General features: G+C 38.9%; 2 protein-coding genes across 2 annotated transcripts in view; one reads left to right on the forward strand and one right to left on the reverse strand.

Annotated features, from left to right (window-relative positions):
- Window positions 1-8038: 8038 nt before the first annotated feature.
- Window positions 8039-19489, reverse strand: LOC146435283 (uncharacterized). The gene is made up of 3 exons (XM_085064519.1): window positions 19069-19489; window positions 9319-9417; window positions 8039-9238 (listed from the first exon to the last, which is right to left on the reverse strand). Exons 1-3 carry the CDS (start codon window positions 19487-19489, stop codon window positions 9057-9059), a joined length of 702 nt encoding a protein of 233 aa, XP_084920645.1. The 3' UTR covers window positions 8039-9056.
- The window catches only part of LOC146435284 (adhesion G protein-coupled receptor A3-like), a 256900-nt gene continuing 255717 nt past the window's right edge, over window positions 19414-20596 (forward strand). The window contains exon 1 of the mRNA XM_085065134.1: window positions 19414-19717. Within this exon, the coding sequence (XP_084921260.1) occupies window positions 19488-19717 (230 nt within the window). The 5' untranslated portion in view covers window positions 19414-19487. The remainder of the gene's footprint in view (window positions 19718-20596) is intronic.

Consider the following 20596-nt stretch of genomic DNA (forward strand, 5'->3'; position numbering starts at 1 on the left):
AAATTCTGTATACATAAGAAAAAGAGATTAGGGACTTCATTCCACCCAACCTCAGCCGACTAAAATTGGACCAATAAACAAACCACAAAAAGTGAAGGGAAGGTACTTTGGATTATTATATATAGGCAACTAAACTGCTATAGAAGTCATGTTATATAAAATGGATTGAATGCAATCTTAAAAAGAATTAGTTCAGGTTTCAACTAAACTTCTTGTGGGAAGCTATTCCAGACTTTTTCTTCACTCATGGCTAGAGACTGCACATCAACACTGCAACTATTTATTTTTACACAAAGGGTGTCTAGTATTGTAAAACTCTCCCCTCTCTTCTAGCATTTACCCACAATATATTTATAACAGCAATCAGAACCACCCACATTTTATTGGGCAAAACAAAAAAAAAATCTAAATCTTTTAATCTGTTTTTATGACTTGGGATCTTTTCTCCTTGATTGTCCTTAGAATAATCTTAAACACTGGTGACAAGAAACTTTTGCAAGTTCCAGATGAGGTTTCACAAGAGGCAAATGCATCTCCATTTGTTCCATAAAGTACTGTAGGTAACAAGTAATTTGCTGCTTGTCTCTTGTCTTAAAAAAAATAGGTACTTGAAAATAATGATACTGGTGCTGTCCTGAAACAAACACCTTCTGGTGCTGAGTTGTCTTGTCATCCTTGTACTTTATGTCCTGCTTCACTGCCTTTAAATTTCTTCTTGTTGCTTTTTTTCTACTTAAGATGGTTGCGTTTCTGTTAAAGATTTTTGTGTGTGTTTTGTACAATGTTTAGCACAAAATGGTTATGCCTACTCAACCCTACAGTGATCATTATGGTAATAATAATGACAATCTGAACATATGTATATTCATTCTCTCTAGATACGCCAGAACAGTATCAACTTTTTTTTCTTCATCTAATGGCACTGTGGAGTTATCACCAGCAATAGCTGTGAGTCATTACAATTACATGCTCTCTGTGGTACTTACTACACACTTTAAAGGACATTTCATTTTCCATAGTCCCCCTAGATAACTAATCTACTCCAGTCTATGTCTGCAGACATATCTGCATTCTGAAAGACAAGTACTTCCGTTTTTACTGAATTAAAAATAAACGTGATTTCACTGGCATGTGCTGTAGGGTTATTTCTTAATGTGAACAAACCCAGCCTCACTGCAAGGACTGGAAAAGAGATTTCTCTTTGCTTTTACTGAAATATACACACGGGCTGAGACCATTTGTTTCCCCATGTAAATAAAAGGGAGCCCTGTATCCAGACCTACACGTGTAAGCATTAGCTTTATCTTATCATCACAACCATTTTCAGATTGATGGTGAAAGGCATTGCCTCCAGTGATAGCTCATGCAGTAGAATGCACACTGTATTGCCAACTGACATTTAACAGCACCTAATATGCATTCAGTCACTACTGGAACATTTTTATGTAACACTTTCTAGATTTTGCTTTAATGTACAGATTGCAGAAGAGATATGCAGTGTTCTGAACAGTAATCTCCACAGCAGTTACATTCACTTTGGAGAGAAAACGCTGACATTTGCTCACATTTCTTGGGCAGAAGAAAATGATCACAGCTAAGAGCTGAACCTACAATGCTGCGAGTGTGTGGGAGTGTGTAAGAATGAGTGTGAGTAAGGATGTGTAAGAGTGTGGGTAAAAGTGTGCAAGATTGGGTAAGAGTGTGTAAGAGTGTGTTTGGGTGTGTGAGAGTGTGTTTAAATATGTAAGACTGTGGAAGTGTGTAAGAGTGTGTAAGAGTGTGTAAGAGTGTGTAAGAGTGTGTAAGAGTGTGTAAGAGTGTGAGTGTGCAACTGTGTTTGAGTGTGTGTGTAGAAGAGTAAGTGGCTGTTCAGCACTTATTTTTCTGAACATGAGGTTCCATAAACAAAAATAGTCTTGCACACTGCAACTGCTTGAGTGCACATCAGCTGCTCCTCAGTTTAGTCTTGTTTTCAATACTAAATCTGATTTCCTTCCTCTCCCCCACCCACCCATTCACATTCCTTTCTACTTCAGTTCTGGAATGTGTGGTCTGTGGCCAGCTGACAACTCTTTTTTTAAAAATAAATTAGAGGATATTTAAACAAGACATTTTAAAGATCTATGGGTCATGAGCAGGGAGAGCTGCTGGATTGAGCAGAAAGTAGCTTGAATGTTTGAATGATTTCTCTTTCCCACCCTGCATTTCCCACCTGTGTCTTTGTTATGAAACTGATGATTACTGACATTCCCAAGGGCTTTAACAACTTCTGTAGTGCCACCAATGAATGCCAGGAGATACCTGCACGTCCTAGGAATCGCACAGCTCCAATAATTTTATTCTAGTCTACATTAATTTTTCAGATATTTTACATCTGCATCTTCTGGTTTTGTTCCTCTCCTGCTTAAACAAAACGAAACCAAACAAATTTATAAATAGGCTTTATTTCTTGGAAAATGGTGGGTTTTGTCACTGAGATGCAGGACAGACAAACTGTACTATACCACAGAAGGAAAGTGGTGGCTCCAGGCAGACATTGTCAATAAGGGAGTTAGGATTTTCATTGAACTATTTTGCAAATGCTGGATCAAAATTAAGTCATGTATTGCCTTTTTTGCAGTATAGGACAAGTTGTAGATTGTACAACAAGTCTTGCAACCAATTAATAAAGGATAGAATGAAGTATCACTGCCTTCTTCTGAAATTACTTGATACACTTTAAAAGAAGTTTGGGCCACCTGGCAGACAACACAAAATAGTCATTTTCAGAATGCTAAAGTAGAGTAGGTTAAGTTGTTGCAATCCCTACAGGTGGTTCACACTGGATCGGTAGAAGTAAAGCTCTGTGAATCTTTCTACAGCAAGAGAGCAATGTGTTTAAAAAGAAAACAAACCACCAAACCAAATAAATCCACTGCCTTTTCCACCCTTTAGGCTCAACCTTAAAACTCATGCAGAAAGACCCATTGACAAATATCCATCTGGTGTACTTCAACTCCTCTGGAAACTTTTTTACTGAGGTGTCAGAAAAAATCTTTAGCTTTCCAAAATTGTTACCAGAAGCCTTGATCCTGCTTCTGCTGAGATCAATGAGAACTTTATATGCAAACTGAAAGAAGGATTAGCATTAAAATCATGAAGTATGAAACAGAATTAACTATTTTATATATTTTCCCAGTAGATTGCAAAGCGCTTAATAGAAGCATGATCTCTAAGAGAACTGAGTAAGAGGCACAGAAGGCTCTGTGGAAAGGCTTCCTAGTAAGCCAGGGATAGATTGCAGCTCTTTCAAGTCCTGTTGAAGTGCTTTAATACATTTATCTGTAAAATATCTGAATGTGTAACCCCCAAAGTAATTTCTGCAAGGAATTAATAAAGCAAAGAAATTTTATTTTTCATCCTTCATTTATTTAGCAACTTTCTTAACCCATTTTGAGAAGGGTTTAAGGTAGAAGTTGACACATCTAAACTGATCATTTGTTTCTTGGTGAAGTATTGTCATCATAATATCCTAAATATATCGATACCATCAATAATATAATAAATAATAATAATAATAAAAAAATTGCCTCTCTGCAGCTAGTGAATTTACACAGTGTTATAATTCCTGGGTTTATGATCTTTTATGTGTTAGTGTTAATAGCCTGGCCTGGAAATGGAAATGGTGTGATATGATTGCTCATACATCCTCAGAGTGATATGGAAAGTAAGGGGACAAGTTGGAGAAGACAGCTTAGTCTGACCATTTTGGATTTCCCAGTGATTCTGCAACTGCATGAACTCCAGCCCTAAATTTCTTTTGGAATAAAATTTATTTTCTTACATTAACAGTTAACTACTTTCAGCTGGTACCACAAATCCTTCTCTTTTCCTATACTGCACAAATTTGAGGAAGCTACTGCTAGTAGATACAATACTGAAGGGTAATGTGAACTGAAATTACAATGGCTAGATTTTGATCTTGCTGATTTTCGGATCTTGATTTGGATTTCTTCAAAAGGTTACTCTATTAAGAGAAAGAAAAAAGGTAGAAAATTGGATCCTCCAAAATAACTCTTTTTGATGTAATCTAATCTAAAATGATGATCTCTGTGTAGCTAGTGGGCTTATGAAGCTACTTACCAGCAGAGTAAAACAAGGGCAAGATGTCTGATGTTGTTTGCATTAGTAAATAAATGGGTTGGGGACATCAGGAATGTGTCTTATCCTACCTGTCACAGGACTGATGAAGTCTCTGGATATTAGTGTGGGAGACCACATGTGTCACAGTTACAGTGCATTTGTGATTTATATGTTTAAATATTCACTAATCCTATTTTATTATAAACACACCGTGTATTATAAATATTTTCTTTCTTCAGACCAATTTAGATACTCAGAAATCATTCATTTTGGTGAGAAGGAGCAAATAAGTAAAAAGATAGGCAAAGGACAATCTTTTCTTGCTGATTTACTTCCAGACTTTAAGTCCTTGTTGTAAGTGGAATGACAAGGAGCATTTATTTTAATTCCCATTGAGGGCCCTGTGAGCACTAACTTCCATTTGCCTCTCTGACTTTCACAGTGTGGATTTTTTTTTCCCCTCTCTAAAAGAAATTTCTGGTAACCAGCAGAACACCAGGCTGCCTTGGGACATCACACAGATAGGAACTTCACAAAGTTGCTGCCTGAATCTTAAATGTGCTAGGGCTGTTTGGGCCTCTCTGAGCTGTTACTGGGTAATTCTGTGAAGGAATTCTGATGAACAGGAGCATCAGATATATCCAACTTGCATAACAAGCCTGTAGAATTTTGACACTTGACAGCAAAGCCTCCAGTCTGCAGATGACTGCTGCATGTATGTGTTTGGTATACATGTTGTACACAAAGCCACAATTTTAAAATAACATGAAACTAAATTTTATTAAAATCATGTGAGTTAAGGTAAAACCTGATTGTTCATGTTAGGTAGATTGGAGGGGAAAAGGCTTTATTTTTCCATGGACCTTGTCATTCAAATGATCACAGAAAACATAAAAGGGAGAAGAAATGCCTAATCACTACTCTTCAGGGTTTTAGTCTTGCTTTTGTAACTACTTTGGGAACATTGAGGAAAAATATACGAGTTTTAAAACTTATTCTTCCCATTTTATTTCAAGTATTTTTAAATTGAGTTCTGGACTAATTTTAAATCTTACTCTTTAATCCATTCTTAAGTGGTGTGGGGAGACACACCTATGACCTGCAGAAGTGCATTAAATTCTGAAAGTCTCTTGGTAGACTTAAAGAAAATTCTTAGATATACTGGATGTTTTCATGTTGGGAAATAGGCTGAAACAACCCAGGAGGACAACCTGGTGCTATTTTATGCTCTGCATTTCAGTGCAGCTCTGCTGAAGCACAGGGTGCCCAACACAGATCTTTACCAGCACAAACCCTGCCTTTCAACCTCACAGTCTTTGAATACATTTCTCAGGCTGTTGGTATATCAGCAAAATCACTGCTGTCTTTATTTTCAGTACTTCAGCAAGAATGCCCATTATACAATAGGAGAAATGACACACTTGAAGTTGTGCCTTTAAAAATGGTAGGGTTTTTTTTTTTAAATATGAAAATAAACCCAAGAAAATTGGCATCAAAACACATTCCTAATGCTTCAACCATTCTCTGAAATATACAAGTACTTAGCCTGAGGGGGAAATGGACATTAGATGAAGAGATTATTAAAAAATGTATGACTATTTAAGGTCAACTGCTATTGTAGCAGAACTTAGCCATACAACCAACTAAAAGTTTTATCAGCTATGACAATATTTGAACTTATTCATGATCAGTATTCACAGCCAACCATTAGTTTACTTAGGTATCCAATAATTATAAATGTCAAACAAAACTGTTTTCTATCTAGCATGGCCTGATAAGGAAGTACTGTTTACTTACTCCATTCAAAGAAGTTTGGATCACTTGACTTCTTTTAGATCATACTTTACTGTACCAGACTTAAAGCCTGGACAGGAGAATCAACCCTTTGGGTGAAATTTGGTCCCTGTATTGATGGCAGTAACTCCTCTTTGAAGACCTGCTTGAAATGTGAAAGGTTAGACCTTTACAGAGAGCAAACTGAAGAATACAGAAAAGCTGTACCACTGTGACAATCTCAGTCCAGCACTTGGAATTGAGATGAGCTTATCTGATCCCCTTGGAGTGGCAATGTACTTGTCTCTGAAATTGAGGCTTCAAGAAAGCTGCTCTCTTGACTGACATGTTTCTGTGTAATGACTTTTTCAAATGTTCTATGAAGTGTCCAGATCAGGCCTCAGCTAAACATCGTTTTCCTAATTTATTTTTTACTGGCACCTGACTTCCTGCAAATGATAATAGTGATTTTTTGGTGGGGGTGAGGTGGGGTTTTTTTATTGTTTGTGTTGTGAGTTCTGCTATTTTGCAGGGAGGATTTGTTTGTGGTTTGATGTTGTTTTTGTGTGTGGGAGCTGTATTTATTTATTTGTTTGTTTTGTTTAAGAATTCTGCATGTTTACACAACTCATCATAAGACTGTTTTTTCCATGTGTATGGATGGAGTTCACCTACATCCATGGGCATTTATACTGTGGTACCCTTTGGAATGACATAATGAAATGGTTTCTGAAAACCATCTGATACCACATGCATGGCCTATGCTGAAAAAACAAGCAAGTGGTGACCTTCCTAATGAGCCTTAATATAGCTGTGCATCTTCAGAAAAAGATAGCTAGGAGGTTTTTTCCTGTAGTAGAAGAAAACATTGAATACTACGTTTTGTTTTACTTAAAGTGGAGTGAAGGATTAGATCAATTTGGCAGCCATGCTGAGGATTTTCTGTGTGTTGTGGTAACAACTTAAAAAATTCAGGCTGTAAAATATCATTAAAATTGGGATTAATCAGGATTAACACACATTGGGGGGTGGGGAATGCATTATTAAGTCTCTTTGTCACCGTCACAGATTTCAGGGCTTTGTTTCACAGGAAAATAAATACCTCATGGATTTGTGTAAGTTTCAATAAATACATTATTATTGATCCAATATAGACATCCTTTACACAAAAACAACATTGAAAATAAGTTTATATTTACCAAAGCAGTACATCCTTGGGTTATTTCGGGTTTGTTTTTAATTTGCTTGTCCCCTGACCCTCTTGCTTATTTCCTCTGGCAATAGCTATTCCTAGCCTATAAATGTGCTCTGAACACAGAGGAATTCTGCTGTTAACTATGATTTCAGAAGTGTAAATCTATGATAATAAATAGCCTAAAGTCAAGAAAAATTAGATGTTAAGCTTTTTTTCTCATGGCCAGTAGTAATAGCAGTTTGATTTAATATATACAAACTAGACGAATATTTTTTGGTGAATATTCTTTTTTGCTTTTCCTGTTTCCTAGTGACACAGTTGGAAGCAGGAAACTCTGAGTTTTGAGCTGCAGTAGTCCAAAGGATATCCTTGTCTCTCTCCACCTCTATAAATAAAGTGGGAGAACTTTTACCCTGCCTCTAAAAATCAGTATGTGTAGCTTTTAGGTTGTTTACAAGGAGAGTCAGAGCTGTTCATAACTAATTGACTTATTTGCAGCTAATGAGAACTGAAGTATTAAACCTCCAGTGTTATTTTCTGAGGCTTCTGACAAATATTAGGTCCCTCCCCAAACACACAAAACGAGAATCTGGGCATCTAATTATTTACTTCAGTTATATAATTCTAACTGCAATGAAAGTTAATATCACAAGAGTATCAGTTTTTGGTTTAAAAGAGAAATCTTATTTTATAGTTGAACTATTTTTGAGTCTCTTTCTTTCCTCTTCCATTTGGTAAATTTTCTAGAATATATACTATTTAATGGAACTCAATATTTGTTTTGATAGGATGAACTGAAATAGCATTTGCCTGCCTTGTTCAGTAAAGCACAATGAAGTACCTTTACAATAGTCTAATTTTGGTTTAAGCTTTCAGGGATTATTTTGGTGTGGGCTTTTTTCCTTTTTCTTTTTTTCTTTTTTTAGTTTTTTTCTTTTTTTCTTTCTTTTTTTCTTTTTTTTTTTTCTTTTTTTCTCCCTGAAGTTTACATCTAGAACATCTGCTTAATCTCTCAACTCAGTTTGCTACAGGCTTGCACCAAAGTTATTGGGAATATGTGGTTTCAAGGAGGAGCAGTATCAGCTTGTGTGTAGCTGCTTGAATATCGGGTTCCTGATTCGTACAGGAAAATGTTGGAATGGTCAGAACAGGAATCATAAGAGTGAGAAGAGGATGTAAAACTTATTGCAAAACCTCAAGTTCAATTAATTTACTTTATCATCCTTAGGCTAAAAATACATTTTTTCCTATTGATAACAAATATATCTGCAGTTACAAGCTAAGCAAATTCTAATAGAGACAAGATGCAGATTATACAGCAATGGCAGTAATTAACCTTTTAGCTGATTTTAGTAAAGACTACAGTAGATTTCCATTATCAAAATTACATAGCAAATTTGGATATGTATTCTTCTGAATGGCTATCTATATTTTACTTCCATTTTCGACACAATTCAGGAAACTCTTAGAGCTTCTCTTATGCAGAAGACCAAGCTCTCAGGACATCAGTGAAATCCCTGATTACTAATAAGTGGTTACTTATTATGGCTGACTATTAATTTTGGCAAGATTTAGTGGGTGAAAGCCTGGCTATGCGAGTTCAGTAGAAATACTGCCACTAATTTAAATTATACCATAACTTAGAAATATTTTATTTGCCTGAGTGATTTAAATACTCAGTAGTAATTCTGGGTTATGAATTGGGATTGTAAATTATGAGGGTATAGTCTGGAGATGAAAGCAGAGCTTTACTCATCTGCAAACAGGGAATCAGGAGGCTGCACTGAGCCTTGCTGGTTTACCAGCTGTACACAATCCAGAACATCCATTCAGTGCATTTGAGACAGGAAGTGTAAACAGCAGCATCAGCAGATGAAGGTGCCTGATTTCTGCAGTTTCTCTGGAAATTGAAAGCTTTGCTGTTACCTCGCCATAGCAGCAGTTCCCAGGCACAATGGAAGTGAGGTTACCATAGACTGGAAATTCCTACAGTCAAATTTTCCATCACTCTTCCTGTGGAGGTGTGATTGTAGCTTTTCAGTGCCATGGACAGGTCTCTGGGTCCATCAGCACAGTGTAACTGCTGTTCCTGGAGAGAATGAGATTCATGCTGGGAATTCAGCCATACAGCAGCAGGAACAATGACACCTGTTGGGATAGGATAGAGGAACACACAGACCTCTGAATCACAGACCTCTCATTTAGGCTGTGGACTTTGAGTTTCCTACCTGCAGGGAAGGTTGATTTCTCTTCTGTCATCAAGATCCAGCTGAAGACAGTTAAAGAAGAGACCAGAAATTCCATTTGCAGCCTGTTTATGAAGGGATCTAACATAGAGAGAAGAAAAGGAACAAGGAAATAAATTAATACATGCACAAGGAATTTGTGTTCACAGACCAGTAATCATCCAAACCAAACAAAAACTGGGCAAAGAAAGAACATGCAATCACTGATTTTAACTGTTCCCTCCCTGTTTTCTACCTGCTTCCCAGACATGTCAGGAACAATGCAAAAACATCCATTCACTACTTCTTTGGACACTCCCACTGCCCCTGGCAGACACCTACACTCACTAAGCATTATCTTTTACTAAGGGCTGAGAATATTTTTATGCCCTCAGTGTCTGGTGAGAACAAGAGTAATCTTTACAGAGAAGATGCATTTTAGTAGCTCCTTTTTATCAGGACTGTATTGCTTCACCATCTGACAGGCTGTCCCTAAATATCCTAGTTGGATGTCTGGTTTTGCTTCACCTGGTATCTTTAATCACAGAGATATTTTACTTCACCATGACAATGAAAGGCAGGAGAAGGAAGAGCTGGGAACCCTCATAGGAATGGAGGATGAGGGTTTGTCCTTTTTATATTTTTTTTCCTTTCCCCCAAAGATGAGAGAGTTCTTTGGTGTCTTTTGTTTTTAGCTTCTGAGTATGTTATGTGATGCTGCTCCTATGCTGCTTGGTAAAAACTGCACCCAACTCTGTTTGGGGTCTCTTGTGCCAGACAGACCTGCTAAGAATGGCTTTACTTAATCTAATCTAAAATCTAATTTCAAACAAAGGCAAATGGAATAAAGGAAAACTGTGACACAGAGTATGACTTATCCCTTTTCAAACTAGGAAACTGCTGCAGCCACATCAGTTTTTAAATCAGCTTCTCTCAAACATTGGTCATTGCTATTGACTGAGAAAGTAGAAGAACACTCCAGAAAAGGAAGTATATCAGGTATCAAAAAAAAGAACTTACTGCTTCTGGTATGTACACCTAGAATTATAGATAATATTGCAGGAGGGCTAGAAGCACCTTTAATTAGTGTGTTTCTGCCCTTTTCCCCAGCATATCACCTAAGAGATTTAGGCTCTGCAATGCTATTAAAGTGATGGACTTCATGCAGTAAAATCCATGGTGCTAAGAAGGTGTCCTAGTTCCTTGAACATGGCTTGGTACTCCAAAACCAGAAAAGACTCATCTGTATAATGGAGCACAAAAGCCAGCTGATCAGATAGACTGGAAAAAGTAATATCTTAAGCTTTCTCTGCTATTTTGTACCCCTTTGCACTAGGTCTGCTTAAACTTGTGCAAGAAAACCCCAAATCAAAACAAACAAAAACACAAATGGCAAAAAGCCAACAAACCTAAAAAGCTTAAAATTGTTAGGGCAATTAATTTTCAGTGCAGAAGGCTTTTTATATGCATGTGGAAACAAAAACCAACCTTTCACTGAGCAGTGCAGCTATTTGTTTACATGGGAAATGAAGATGGCCTCTCGCATTGAGGCTGTGATGCTGGGAAGAAAGAGCTAAGTTTGGCTGAGCTAAAGGCAGAAGAGCAATTCAGTACTTACTGCTGCACCCTCAGCTGAAGGCAGAGCCTGGGAATGGGGAGATTTATCTTAAAGAGGGCTGGGAGATCGCATTTGCTTTGTTTCCAGACAGCTGAATATAAAACTATTCTGACAATATGTATACAACTTCCTTCTAGTCCTCTTTCTTGTTGCAGCAGAAGCAGCTATATCCCAAGCAAAAACAATGTTTCATCCTGTCAGACTTGGGTGGAAAGGGGAGGGGAGGATAAAACATGAAAACAATTAAAATGTTTATTTTTAATAGTGTCTGGCAGTAGTCAGAGGTTTTAAAACTATAAATAAACAAAGGTCATAGTTAAGGATGAGAAACATATGCCATACACATGTTTTTGAAAATGTAGATAAAGAAAATAGATAATGAATAGTATTATGTAGATGGCTCTTCATCAGAGTCTCATCAAAACTGCCATTGCAACACAGAATCAGAAGGATGTAAAATTGAGGTGTCTCTGTCCTGTTCCTTGAGTTACCTCAGTTCTGATGGATTTAATGTCATCTTCCCCCTTTTTGTGATTTAGGGACAGGACTTGCTGTCCTGTCAGCATGGTGGGGCCAGGTTTTACACCAACCTGGAGCTGCCTTTGTAACAAGTGCAGGATCTAAAAATCCACTTGTGTGCAGAAAGTGGGAAACTACATTCAGTGACTAACAAATGCTGAAGCTCTGGCAAAGAGGACAACCCTAAGTTTCTCGTTTTTTGGTAGAAGATGAGGGCAGCTTGAGTACCAGCCCAGCCCAGGTGGCTAATCCAACCATGGTGTGTGGTCAGCAGCCCTGCTCTGTTGCAGGAATGAGTGCAGGAATACGGCTCCAATTATCAGAGCTATTTATGTGCACTTGCTTTTGGCAGTCCTGCTTTGGAATGCTGCTTGTAAAAGGTTTCATACTTTTCTATTAAGCTTCTTAAAGGGCCATTATGCATTCACAAAAATCCATATCCATCTGGTGAGGAATGTCTCCCAACTCAATTAACACTGCATACACACCAATTGCTGCCATTCTGGAGTGTGATTTAGTATTCCAATTGTGCTTCCATATTAAAAGAGAAGGTTTGGAAATAGAGTGGGAAAACAGTACATATTATAAGAAAAGTATAAAGAATAGTAGTTTTAAAACGATTTTTTAAAAATTCTTTTCAAAATAGGCTTTGTGGACATTGGTATTTCTGAGTTTTAAGGCAGCAGATACATCCTCTGCTTTTAGCCCTGATACCATAAGATTCAGAAGTAGGTGAGGCCCTTTAAAAGTACAAATATTTTCTTGAATAATTTCTGCTATGCTTAAAAGCAATTAAGATTTGCAAATACATATGCTTTTTAGTTTGCATTCCTGTAATTCTACTTATTTTAAAAGTTTTCTTTATTGACATTTGCTGCCGTTGCTGTACATGGTACAGTAGTTACACAGCACTTCAATTTAACACTTAAGGTTTTCCTATCCAAAAGTACCAAGACAGATGACATAAAAGGGCATAATGTCTTAAAAATCACAACAGCCACTAAGAATGCATAGGAAGTATACATGAAAATATCTGAATTACTGGCAAATCTAAAGACATTGGAAACAGAGGGAAGAAGACATCTACCTGACAGAAGGGAAGGTCAGTTTATAAAACCCTTTTAATTTAGAGGAAGATATGAGCTCTCCAAAGGAATTTTAAGGAAACAATACATAATAGTGAATGACACAATTTCAAGGGGTTTGAAGTGGGAAATGAAATTAAAATGGGAAAAAGGAGACAGAAAAGAACAGATGCAACAGAAATTTGTTTTTACAGAAGGAATTTCAGAAAAAGATGGAAGTGTGTTAGAATTTAGCTGAACTGCAGGATTATTGATATTAGCAGAATGTTGCGCAGCTGTTAATGATAATTGGATTTGTTGGCTCTTCATGTTAGTATTGCTACCAAGGGACTTTCTGTCTTGGCCACAAAATATGACTTCACTTAAATCCTCTACAAAATTAGTTCAAGCCACAGTATAGTTTTTTGGTTTTTTTTAAACTTCTGTTCATGTATGAATAAAAGTTCTCATTTAGCATTTGTAATTTTCCCCCTCTGTTTTCAATTGGCCATTTAAATACAAGTTATGAAGTAATTAGAATCATTAGCTATTCTTGGAACCTTCTCTATCAGGCTACTGTTGGCATTCAGATTGGATTCCACCTAAGTGAGTGATAGGAATGAAATGTAGCAGGCAGTGCAACATTTGTCTATCTTAAGCATCTATTGTATAATGAGATTCTTAGTTTGATCATTGTTTTTCAGATTATAAATTGTTATTTTCCTTTTTTTGCAACACGGGAATAAACTCGCAAGCAATGAAATACGGGTTAGGTTAATACGTCCTTTTAATTCACTGCATGAATGATAACACATAACCCATCAGCTTGCTGGAAATTCTTGCCATTAAGTTGATTAATAAGGGAAATAATAAAGCAATAACTACTTTTATTTTGCACCATTCATATATTGTCACAAGATGGTAGAGTCATGCAGAAAAATACATTGATAAACTGGTTTTACCTTGTTGGAGCATCAGTAAAATTGCTGGGGGGCTGGAAAACCTGACATATAAAGGAGAGAGCAGGGCTTGTTCTGCCTGGAGAAGAGGAGGCAGAGGATCTTAATGCTGTCTTCAATTATCTCATGGGTAGTTGAGGAGCAGATGGCAAAGATAAACTTTTTTTTCCAGTGGTACACAGTAAAAGAAGAGAGAATAGATAAAATCTGCAGCAAGGGAAATTATTCCAAGAGCAAAGGAAAAAACAGTCCTTTGCAGCAAGGATGACCAAACTGAAGGGAAATCCTCTTCAGTGCAGTGATTCAAAATACCACAGGACAAGCCCTGAGCAATGAAATGTACTTTTGAAGTTGTCCTTTCAGGACTTGGACCAGGTGATGTCCAGAGCTTCTGTCAAACAGAAATCATCCTGGCATTGTCTGATCACATTACAACCCTAAACTCCATTAATGACTACTATAAAGTGTATTTAAAGTCCATTAATGAAGTTACAGAATCCCATAGTCATAGAATGGTTAGGGTTGGAAGGGACCTTAAAGATCATTTAGTCCCAGCCCCTCTGTCCTGGGCACAAATATGTGTTGCCTTGACTGTTTATATCTGACCCTTGCCGTCCTCTGACTTTAGAACATCCACTCACCATTTTGTCTCATCTGCAATGAAGAGAGGGACTAATCTGCCACCTCTAGAAGCACAAAGGAGGGCATTAAGAAACCTTCATAATTCAAGAAGCTGTGGAAAAGACTCATTTGACCTTCTTAAAGCAGGGAGATGACAGAGAGAAAAAATATTTTTCTATGGTAGGAAAACCTGAAATATCTCTCTACCTGGAAAATAGTCCATTTTCAGAGTGCTATGTTTTTCTTTCTCTCCCTTTATCTCTGATGCAAGGCATGCTGGTAAATCAGTCAGAATTCTCATGTGTCTTAGGAATGAAAAACACTGAGAAGCACTGGCATGTGTACATCAACATCCAAAAATATGTCCTCCCAGTGTGTCTTGGAACCACGTGTGTGAGAAAGGGTGGCTCTCCTGAAAGCCCTGCATTCCTGCAGGAATAGATGTCTGGGTCTCTGGGACAGAAGGCAGCTGCCATCCCCTCTGCACTTTCCTCTCTGACTTCTGCAGGACAGCATTTCAACTCTCAGTGCAGTTTTGCAGTCTGAACCTTGCCCCTTGTGAGACCTCAGAAGGTACAAAGCTTAAAAAAAAAAAAAAAGGCTGCTTCTCCTTTGGCTGACCATGCAAAAGTGTTGTTCTGTTACTGTGCAAGTAGATAAAACAGCATGAAGAGATGAATGCTAGAACATTAAAATATATGTGCCATCAACAGTATTCCTGAACAATTTCAATATGTTCTCTGAAGCAGCTGAGGGACTTGGCAACAGCTGGAGTTTATTTGGTGGTCATCAGAAATGCACACTGACATATACTCCCTTGTAGGTATGATTTTTCTGGGGGAAGGGGTCTTTTTGGCAATAGCTCTGAAGTAATCTTTGGAGGAAAATTTGGCCTAATATTGAGAAATATCAAACACTCGAGTTTTTCCCTTCAAATATAATTTATTTCCCTGTCAATAGTTTTGTGATAATTATTGCACTCCCCACTGACAGCTTATTATTATTTGTTTATGATTTCAGAGCAATATTCTCAGTTTTGAGCTGAATTTTTCACTGGTCTCTGCGACAGAACAAATAAAGCCATATTTTTTTACCAAAGGTCTAACTTCAATGATCTCCTTATTTCAATGAATAGTTAAAAGCAACTTTTTGGAAACCTGTTGCCCTGTAAGGTCTGAAGTGTTCAAGCCCATTTCAATTTCAGATATTATCTATAAATGTGAACTTGCTGAAGAAATATATGCAGAAGGGAAGCAATGCAATGATATTTGAAGGTTTCTTACATTATAATTTCTTAACATCAAGCCAATAGAGAGGTGTTTCTGATTGTGCTGATGCAGAATAGCAGGAATGGAAATCCTGTTTTGTCAGTTCTCTCTAACGCGGCATTGTTCCCCTGGTTTATGATTCCCTGCTCTAATTACTCCAGTCCTGAAGGACTCAGTTTCCACATTTCCTTGAAAGAGTACTCAGTCTGTTAAATAACTTCAGGATAGTTTTGCTGAGAGTCTATTTCTGCAGTCAGTTTTATCCAATTATCGTAGTGATTTGTAACAAATCTGAACAATTTTGCTTTTGTTGTTTCATTCTGTGTTTTGATATCACCAGTGTTTTACATGAGCCCATTTATGGACCAGGGTTATCAAACTCCTAATGCTGATGTATTATTAGTTCATTATGTGTGAAGGTGAAAATTCTTGGGTCCTTTCTACATGAATGTTGTACTGCATATTTTAATCCATTCTGCTTTCTTTCCTCTATCACCTTTCAAATAATAACTTTTTATAGGATTTCAAGTGCCCCAGTGGAAACCTGCTCTGGATTGTTTTTCTCCCAGTTACTTTACCTATCTTTTTTCTAGATCAAATAATTCCTAGGCTTGTTTTTTTAGTCACTGATTGCAAAGGCTTACAGACTTTGGTGCTATGCTGATGTGGTTAGTAGCATGAAATACACTCATGATGGAATAAAAGTGTTGGGATACTGAGGTGATGGAGAAAATGGAGTAAATGATGGAGTAAATGATGCATTGTTTCACTACTATGAATAAAAAGTCAATATTCAAGGAATTAGAGGGCTGATAGAATGCCAACTTCTGGATAAGAAATGAAACAAAAGCCATGACCAAAACCTGTTAGTGGTTATTATAGTTTCCATGGCTCTGTTCCAATACTAACATGCAATTTTGAAATCCTGACAAAATTTGAATTCACTTATTTACATTCTGCCTCCCCATATTTCCTATTATTGTTTAACACATTCTTCTTACTTAATTGGTGTGTAATGTCCTGTGATGCTAAGCAGGTGTTGCTGCTGTTTTGTGCTTGGGAACATGATCTAAATGAAATGTAAACCTGTAGTTCAATGAATCACCCGTGTTTCTAACCTTTGATTCCTTTTTCTGTTGCTCATATTCATTCAGGCTAATATAATTTAGGATTATATTCCTAAATTAATTTACATTACTTTTCAACACTTACACATTTAGCCACAGCATAAAATTTGTCTCAAGTACTGTTATAAGGTCATGGCATGTGGATACATCGGCAGACCTACTAAAAATGCTTTAAGACTTTTGATGCTTGGAGATAAAAACATAAGAAAATAGGCACATCTAGTAATTTTCTTCCTTCCTTGAGCTAAGCAAATTTATCCCTCAGTTCTATAATATAATAAGATAACTAAAGCAAGAATTTTACTGTAAATAGGTATTGAAATTAGAAAAGTTTTCATGTTTCAAGTGAATCTCTGGTCTGGTTTCTGTTGGCCAGGAACTTCATCTAATCAGAACTTGGCATTTCAGGACTCCTCCAGTGTTTCTTAAGACACCACCTTTGGCTTTGAGTGAAAAAGAAGACCAGCACACATCATGTTCTGATTTCTGACCAAATCAAGAGATAAAGCTTTAAGTAGAGAGATCCTAAAGTGTGTCCTGTCAATATACATGTGCAATAACTTTGGGCTAGATTTAGAAAGATTTAAGAGGAATTGAAAGGTCTAAGTTCAACTACGATTTAGAAAACCTTCTCTCAGCTCTACTTAAGAGCACAGACACCTAAATTCTCCAAGTATCTTTGACTTAAAAATAAATTTGTAATTCTCTTGGTGTGTAAAGACACACACCAATCCCCAGCTAAGGAGCTCATGACCTATCCCATGCTATCTGTTGTGCAAATGTCCAAAGGTACCCCAGCTCTAGGCACAGTTTGTCTAAAATTGGCACTTTGGAACCCAAACACAGTGCAATGTTGGCTGCTTTTGAAATCCAAGAGCCGCAGCTTTTTTTCTTCCCATCCTACATGGAGTCTGGGATTGTAATGACTTCCCAAGACATGAGAAATTTAGTTGTTTTTGTATCATGAGTGGGTTGAAGTTGTGTGTTTCAAAGTCTGGGAAAATGACCAGCTACTGCTAGCATGAAATGTGCTGCTGTGCTGGCTTGTGGCAACTGAAGCAGCACTGAGCTCTGTAGGTGCTCAGATCCCTTTTTCAATTGTCCAGGCAATTATTTAGACTGTGAGATCTCAAGGCAGGAACCATGATCTGTGCTTTGAAATCATAAAATTTTGACTTTTTTGATATTTGTAGACGTCAGTGAGGAAACGGGAAGATGGCTGAACTTTTAGTCTTTATTTGTAATAAAGCAAGAAAAAAGATACACTAGGAAGTGCAGAGAAGCCTCCTATTTTTTGTCTCTAATGTTTTGAATAATTCCTTTTCTACCTTTACTCTAGAATTTGATAGATGGCTTCAATGTGACTGTAAACCTTCCTATTCCCTAATGAAACAGTATTTAAAAAAAACCAAAACCTTTCAGTATCAGTGAGGTGGGAAAAAAAGTTAAAATTCTGCTCACATACGTTTAAGGGCTGAGTTTGACTGAAAAATTCCATTTCTCCTCAGCAAGGTTAACACTGAACGAAATCTATGCTACATCTCAATAAATGCATATCATATTCTTCACTTGCACTTTCAAAAACAGTGTGGATGTGACAGAATTTTTCAAAGCTAAAAGAGTATTTTCAAAATTAAATACATTGGGTTTCTTTATGATAAATAACATCATGCAACCATAGCAATGTTGAGTGGTCACATGAAATACAGTCCACTTTGCTGCCTGCCAGTAAGCCTTACACAACTTTGCTTTTAAAAATAAAAGAGCAGAAGTTGTAATATTTATGATTCTTTAAATCAACAACTGTGCAGAAAAAAGGTTGTTCCTGAAAAAGTTCCTATTAGCCTTGAATTTCACAAGGGCACTACCCCTCTATCACTTATTAATACCATAGTGCCTAAAGGCTCCAATTAGGTATTAGAACACAGTGATAACAGGCATTGTAAATGTGCAAGACAAATCTTCCCTAAGGGGCTATAATACAATATTATTTTATAAAACCCAAGTAATTTCTTAAAATAGCTTTATAGCTATGGCAGACTATTACTAACTTTGGCCTAGATCCTGCAATGAAAATGTGTTGTGAGTCTCCATCGAGCAAGAGAAGGCAAGGAACCTACTCATAGTAAAAGGCCATTAAAAATGGAAGTTGCTGTTACAATGTGGAATTTTTTTATTCACTTCCAGCAAAAAAACCCCAACAGGGTAGCTGAAAATCTACCCTAGAAGTTACTAGATAGATCACAAAATACTACTGAGAGTGCTCCAAAGCCAGAGTGCCATAAATGACAGAGAAATACTAGTAGAAAATTTGCTCGTTGACCTGGATGATGAAGTCAGTCTTTGACTACTGCTCAAGCCTTTGATTTAGGTCATGTCCACAGCATTATCTGAGATGTCCGAAGCCAGCTAACCCCGGTGTCAGTGGCTGGACTGTCCTCTCTTGCTCTACACTGACCTTTGCCCAGGACCCGAGGCTCCTTTCCCACCGCCCTAGGTGCAAACAGCCCTCAACACACAGGTCTCTCAAGAGCGGTAGCAAAGGTGGCTATTTTCAAAACTAGATTCCCAACTCACACAATTTTTCCAGCTCCCGATTTCCTGCCCTGTGCCCGGGCCGCTCTCGCCCCTGTGCGCGTCCTTGGGCATCAGCGCGGTGTCCCCAAGCCCCGCTGCCAGCAGCGCCGCCGGGCACCGAGCGCAGGTAGCGGCGCTCCGGGCGCTCCGGCTGCGGCTGCCGGCCCGGGGGGCGCGCCCGGGGAGCGGCGGGAGGGTCCGCCCAGCGCCGCGGCGGCACGGGCTGCGGCAGGAAAGGAGCGGCGGCTCCTCGGAGAAAGGAGGAGGAGGAAGGGGGGGTCCCTCGGAGCGGAGCCGGCCGCAGCGAGAGAGGCGGGGCGGGGTGGGCGCGGGAGGCGTGGAGGGGCCCGCGGAGCGGCGCGGACGGACGCGTGCCATGCGCGGCGCGGCAGCCGGCGGCTCCCGCTCGCTGGCTCAGCATGCGCGGGCTGCGCCCCCGCCTCTGCCTCTGCCTGCTGCTGGCCGCCGCGCTGGGGCTGTGCGGGGGCAGCAGGAACTGCCCCGACCTCATCGTGGACCGCTGCCTGTGCGCCGCCGAGCGCGCCAAGGGGCCCGGCCGCCCGGCCCTCCGCATCAAAGTGGTCTGCACCGGCGGAGACTTGGTGGAAACTTTGCAGCCCGCCGTGCTGCCCAACCGCACGGTGTCCCTGTGAGTACGGCCGCGGGGCAGCGCGCACCTGGCCGGGCAGGGGGTGCCCCGGGGAGAGGGGCGCGGGGGGACGCGGGGCAGCCGGCAGAACCGCTCCGTGCACGCTGCAGCCCTGACCCTGCCTAGAAAAAGTCTGTCAGAGTTTGGGGTTGTTGTTTCCTTATTTTTTTTTTTTCCGTGCTCAGTTGGGAAACTCCTGCTGGCGTTCGGGTGGAAGCGGGGCAGCTGGGCTTTCCCGGGTGTAAATTGCACGCTGCTGCGGGCGGCGGGCTGGGAGATGTCAGTGGTAGCAGAGCTGATGGAGATCTCTGGTGTACCTTTCCGCCAGCAACGGGACGGGCTCGCTCTGTCCGGGCAGTAAATGAATGGCATCGCTAATGCTGAGCTGCCTTCTGGAGTGCTGTGTCATTAACTGGTTTTCCTTTTCTCTCTCGCCTCCTCCAAATAAAGTTTGGAATTTGATGTCTCCTTTTTTAACATGAGTTTCTGTACAACTGTATGAAACTCTCATATCTCCAATATCGTTCAGAGTTGTCTGGTAGTTTAAAATGACTCAGGGCATGGTGTTCTGTTTTTGGATAGGGTTTTTTTTTTAAAACTAGGAATTAAGTATTGGTATTTTGTTGCCTGTTGCACATAGCTGAACTTGAATAAATAGTGTGTGGTAAATAATGTAGTAGAACTTTCTGTGACTGTATCATCAAGTACAGCTGAAAGTAATGTCCCTGTAATGCACCCAAGCAGTAATAGCTCTGTGACATTTACCCTTTAGATCATACACATATCAACAGATCTTTTACTGGTGAATTTAGTTCTGTTGACAATTCCTGCTGTGAACATCTCCACTGTTCACTGCATTTTCTTTAAGTCAACACTTTC

This window comes from Lichenostomus cassidix, chromosome 6, assembly GCF_008360975.1.
Source record: "Lichenostomus cassidix isolate B80296 chromosome 6, HeHo_3.0, whole genome shotgun sequence".
In the NCBI taxonomy this organism is placed as follows: Eukaryota; Metazoa; Chordata; class Aves; order Passeriformes; family Meliphagidae; genus Lichenostomus; species Lichenostomus cassidix.

What these genes read in the sequence shown, in the direction of transcription:
- LOC146435283 (XM_085064519.1), bottom strand. Translation starts at nt 19,489, where the DNA reads ATGCTGAGCCAGCGAGCGGGAGCCGCCGGCTGCCGCGCCGCGCATGGC. An exon ending in TCGGGAGCTGGAAAAATTGT is followed by an intron (nt 9,418 to 19,068) that starts GTGAGTTGGGAA and finishes TCTCTATGTTAG; the next exon opens with ATCCCTTCATAAACAGGCTG. An exon ending in GAAATCAACCTTCCCTGCAG is followed by an intron (nt 9,239 to 9,318) that starts GTAGGAAACTCA and finishes CTATCCCAACAG; the next exon opens with GTGTCATTGTTCCTGCTGCT.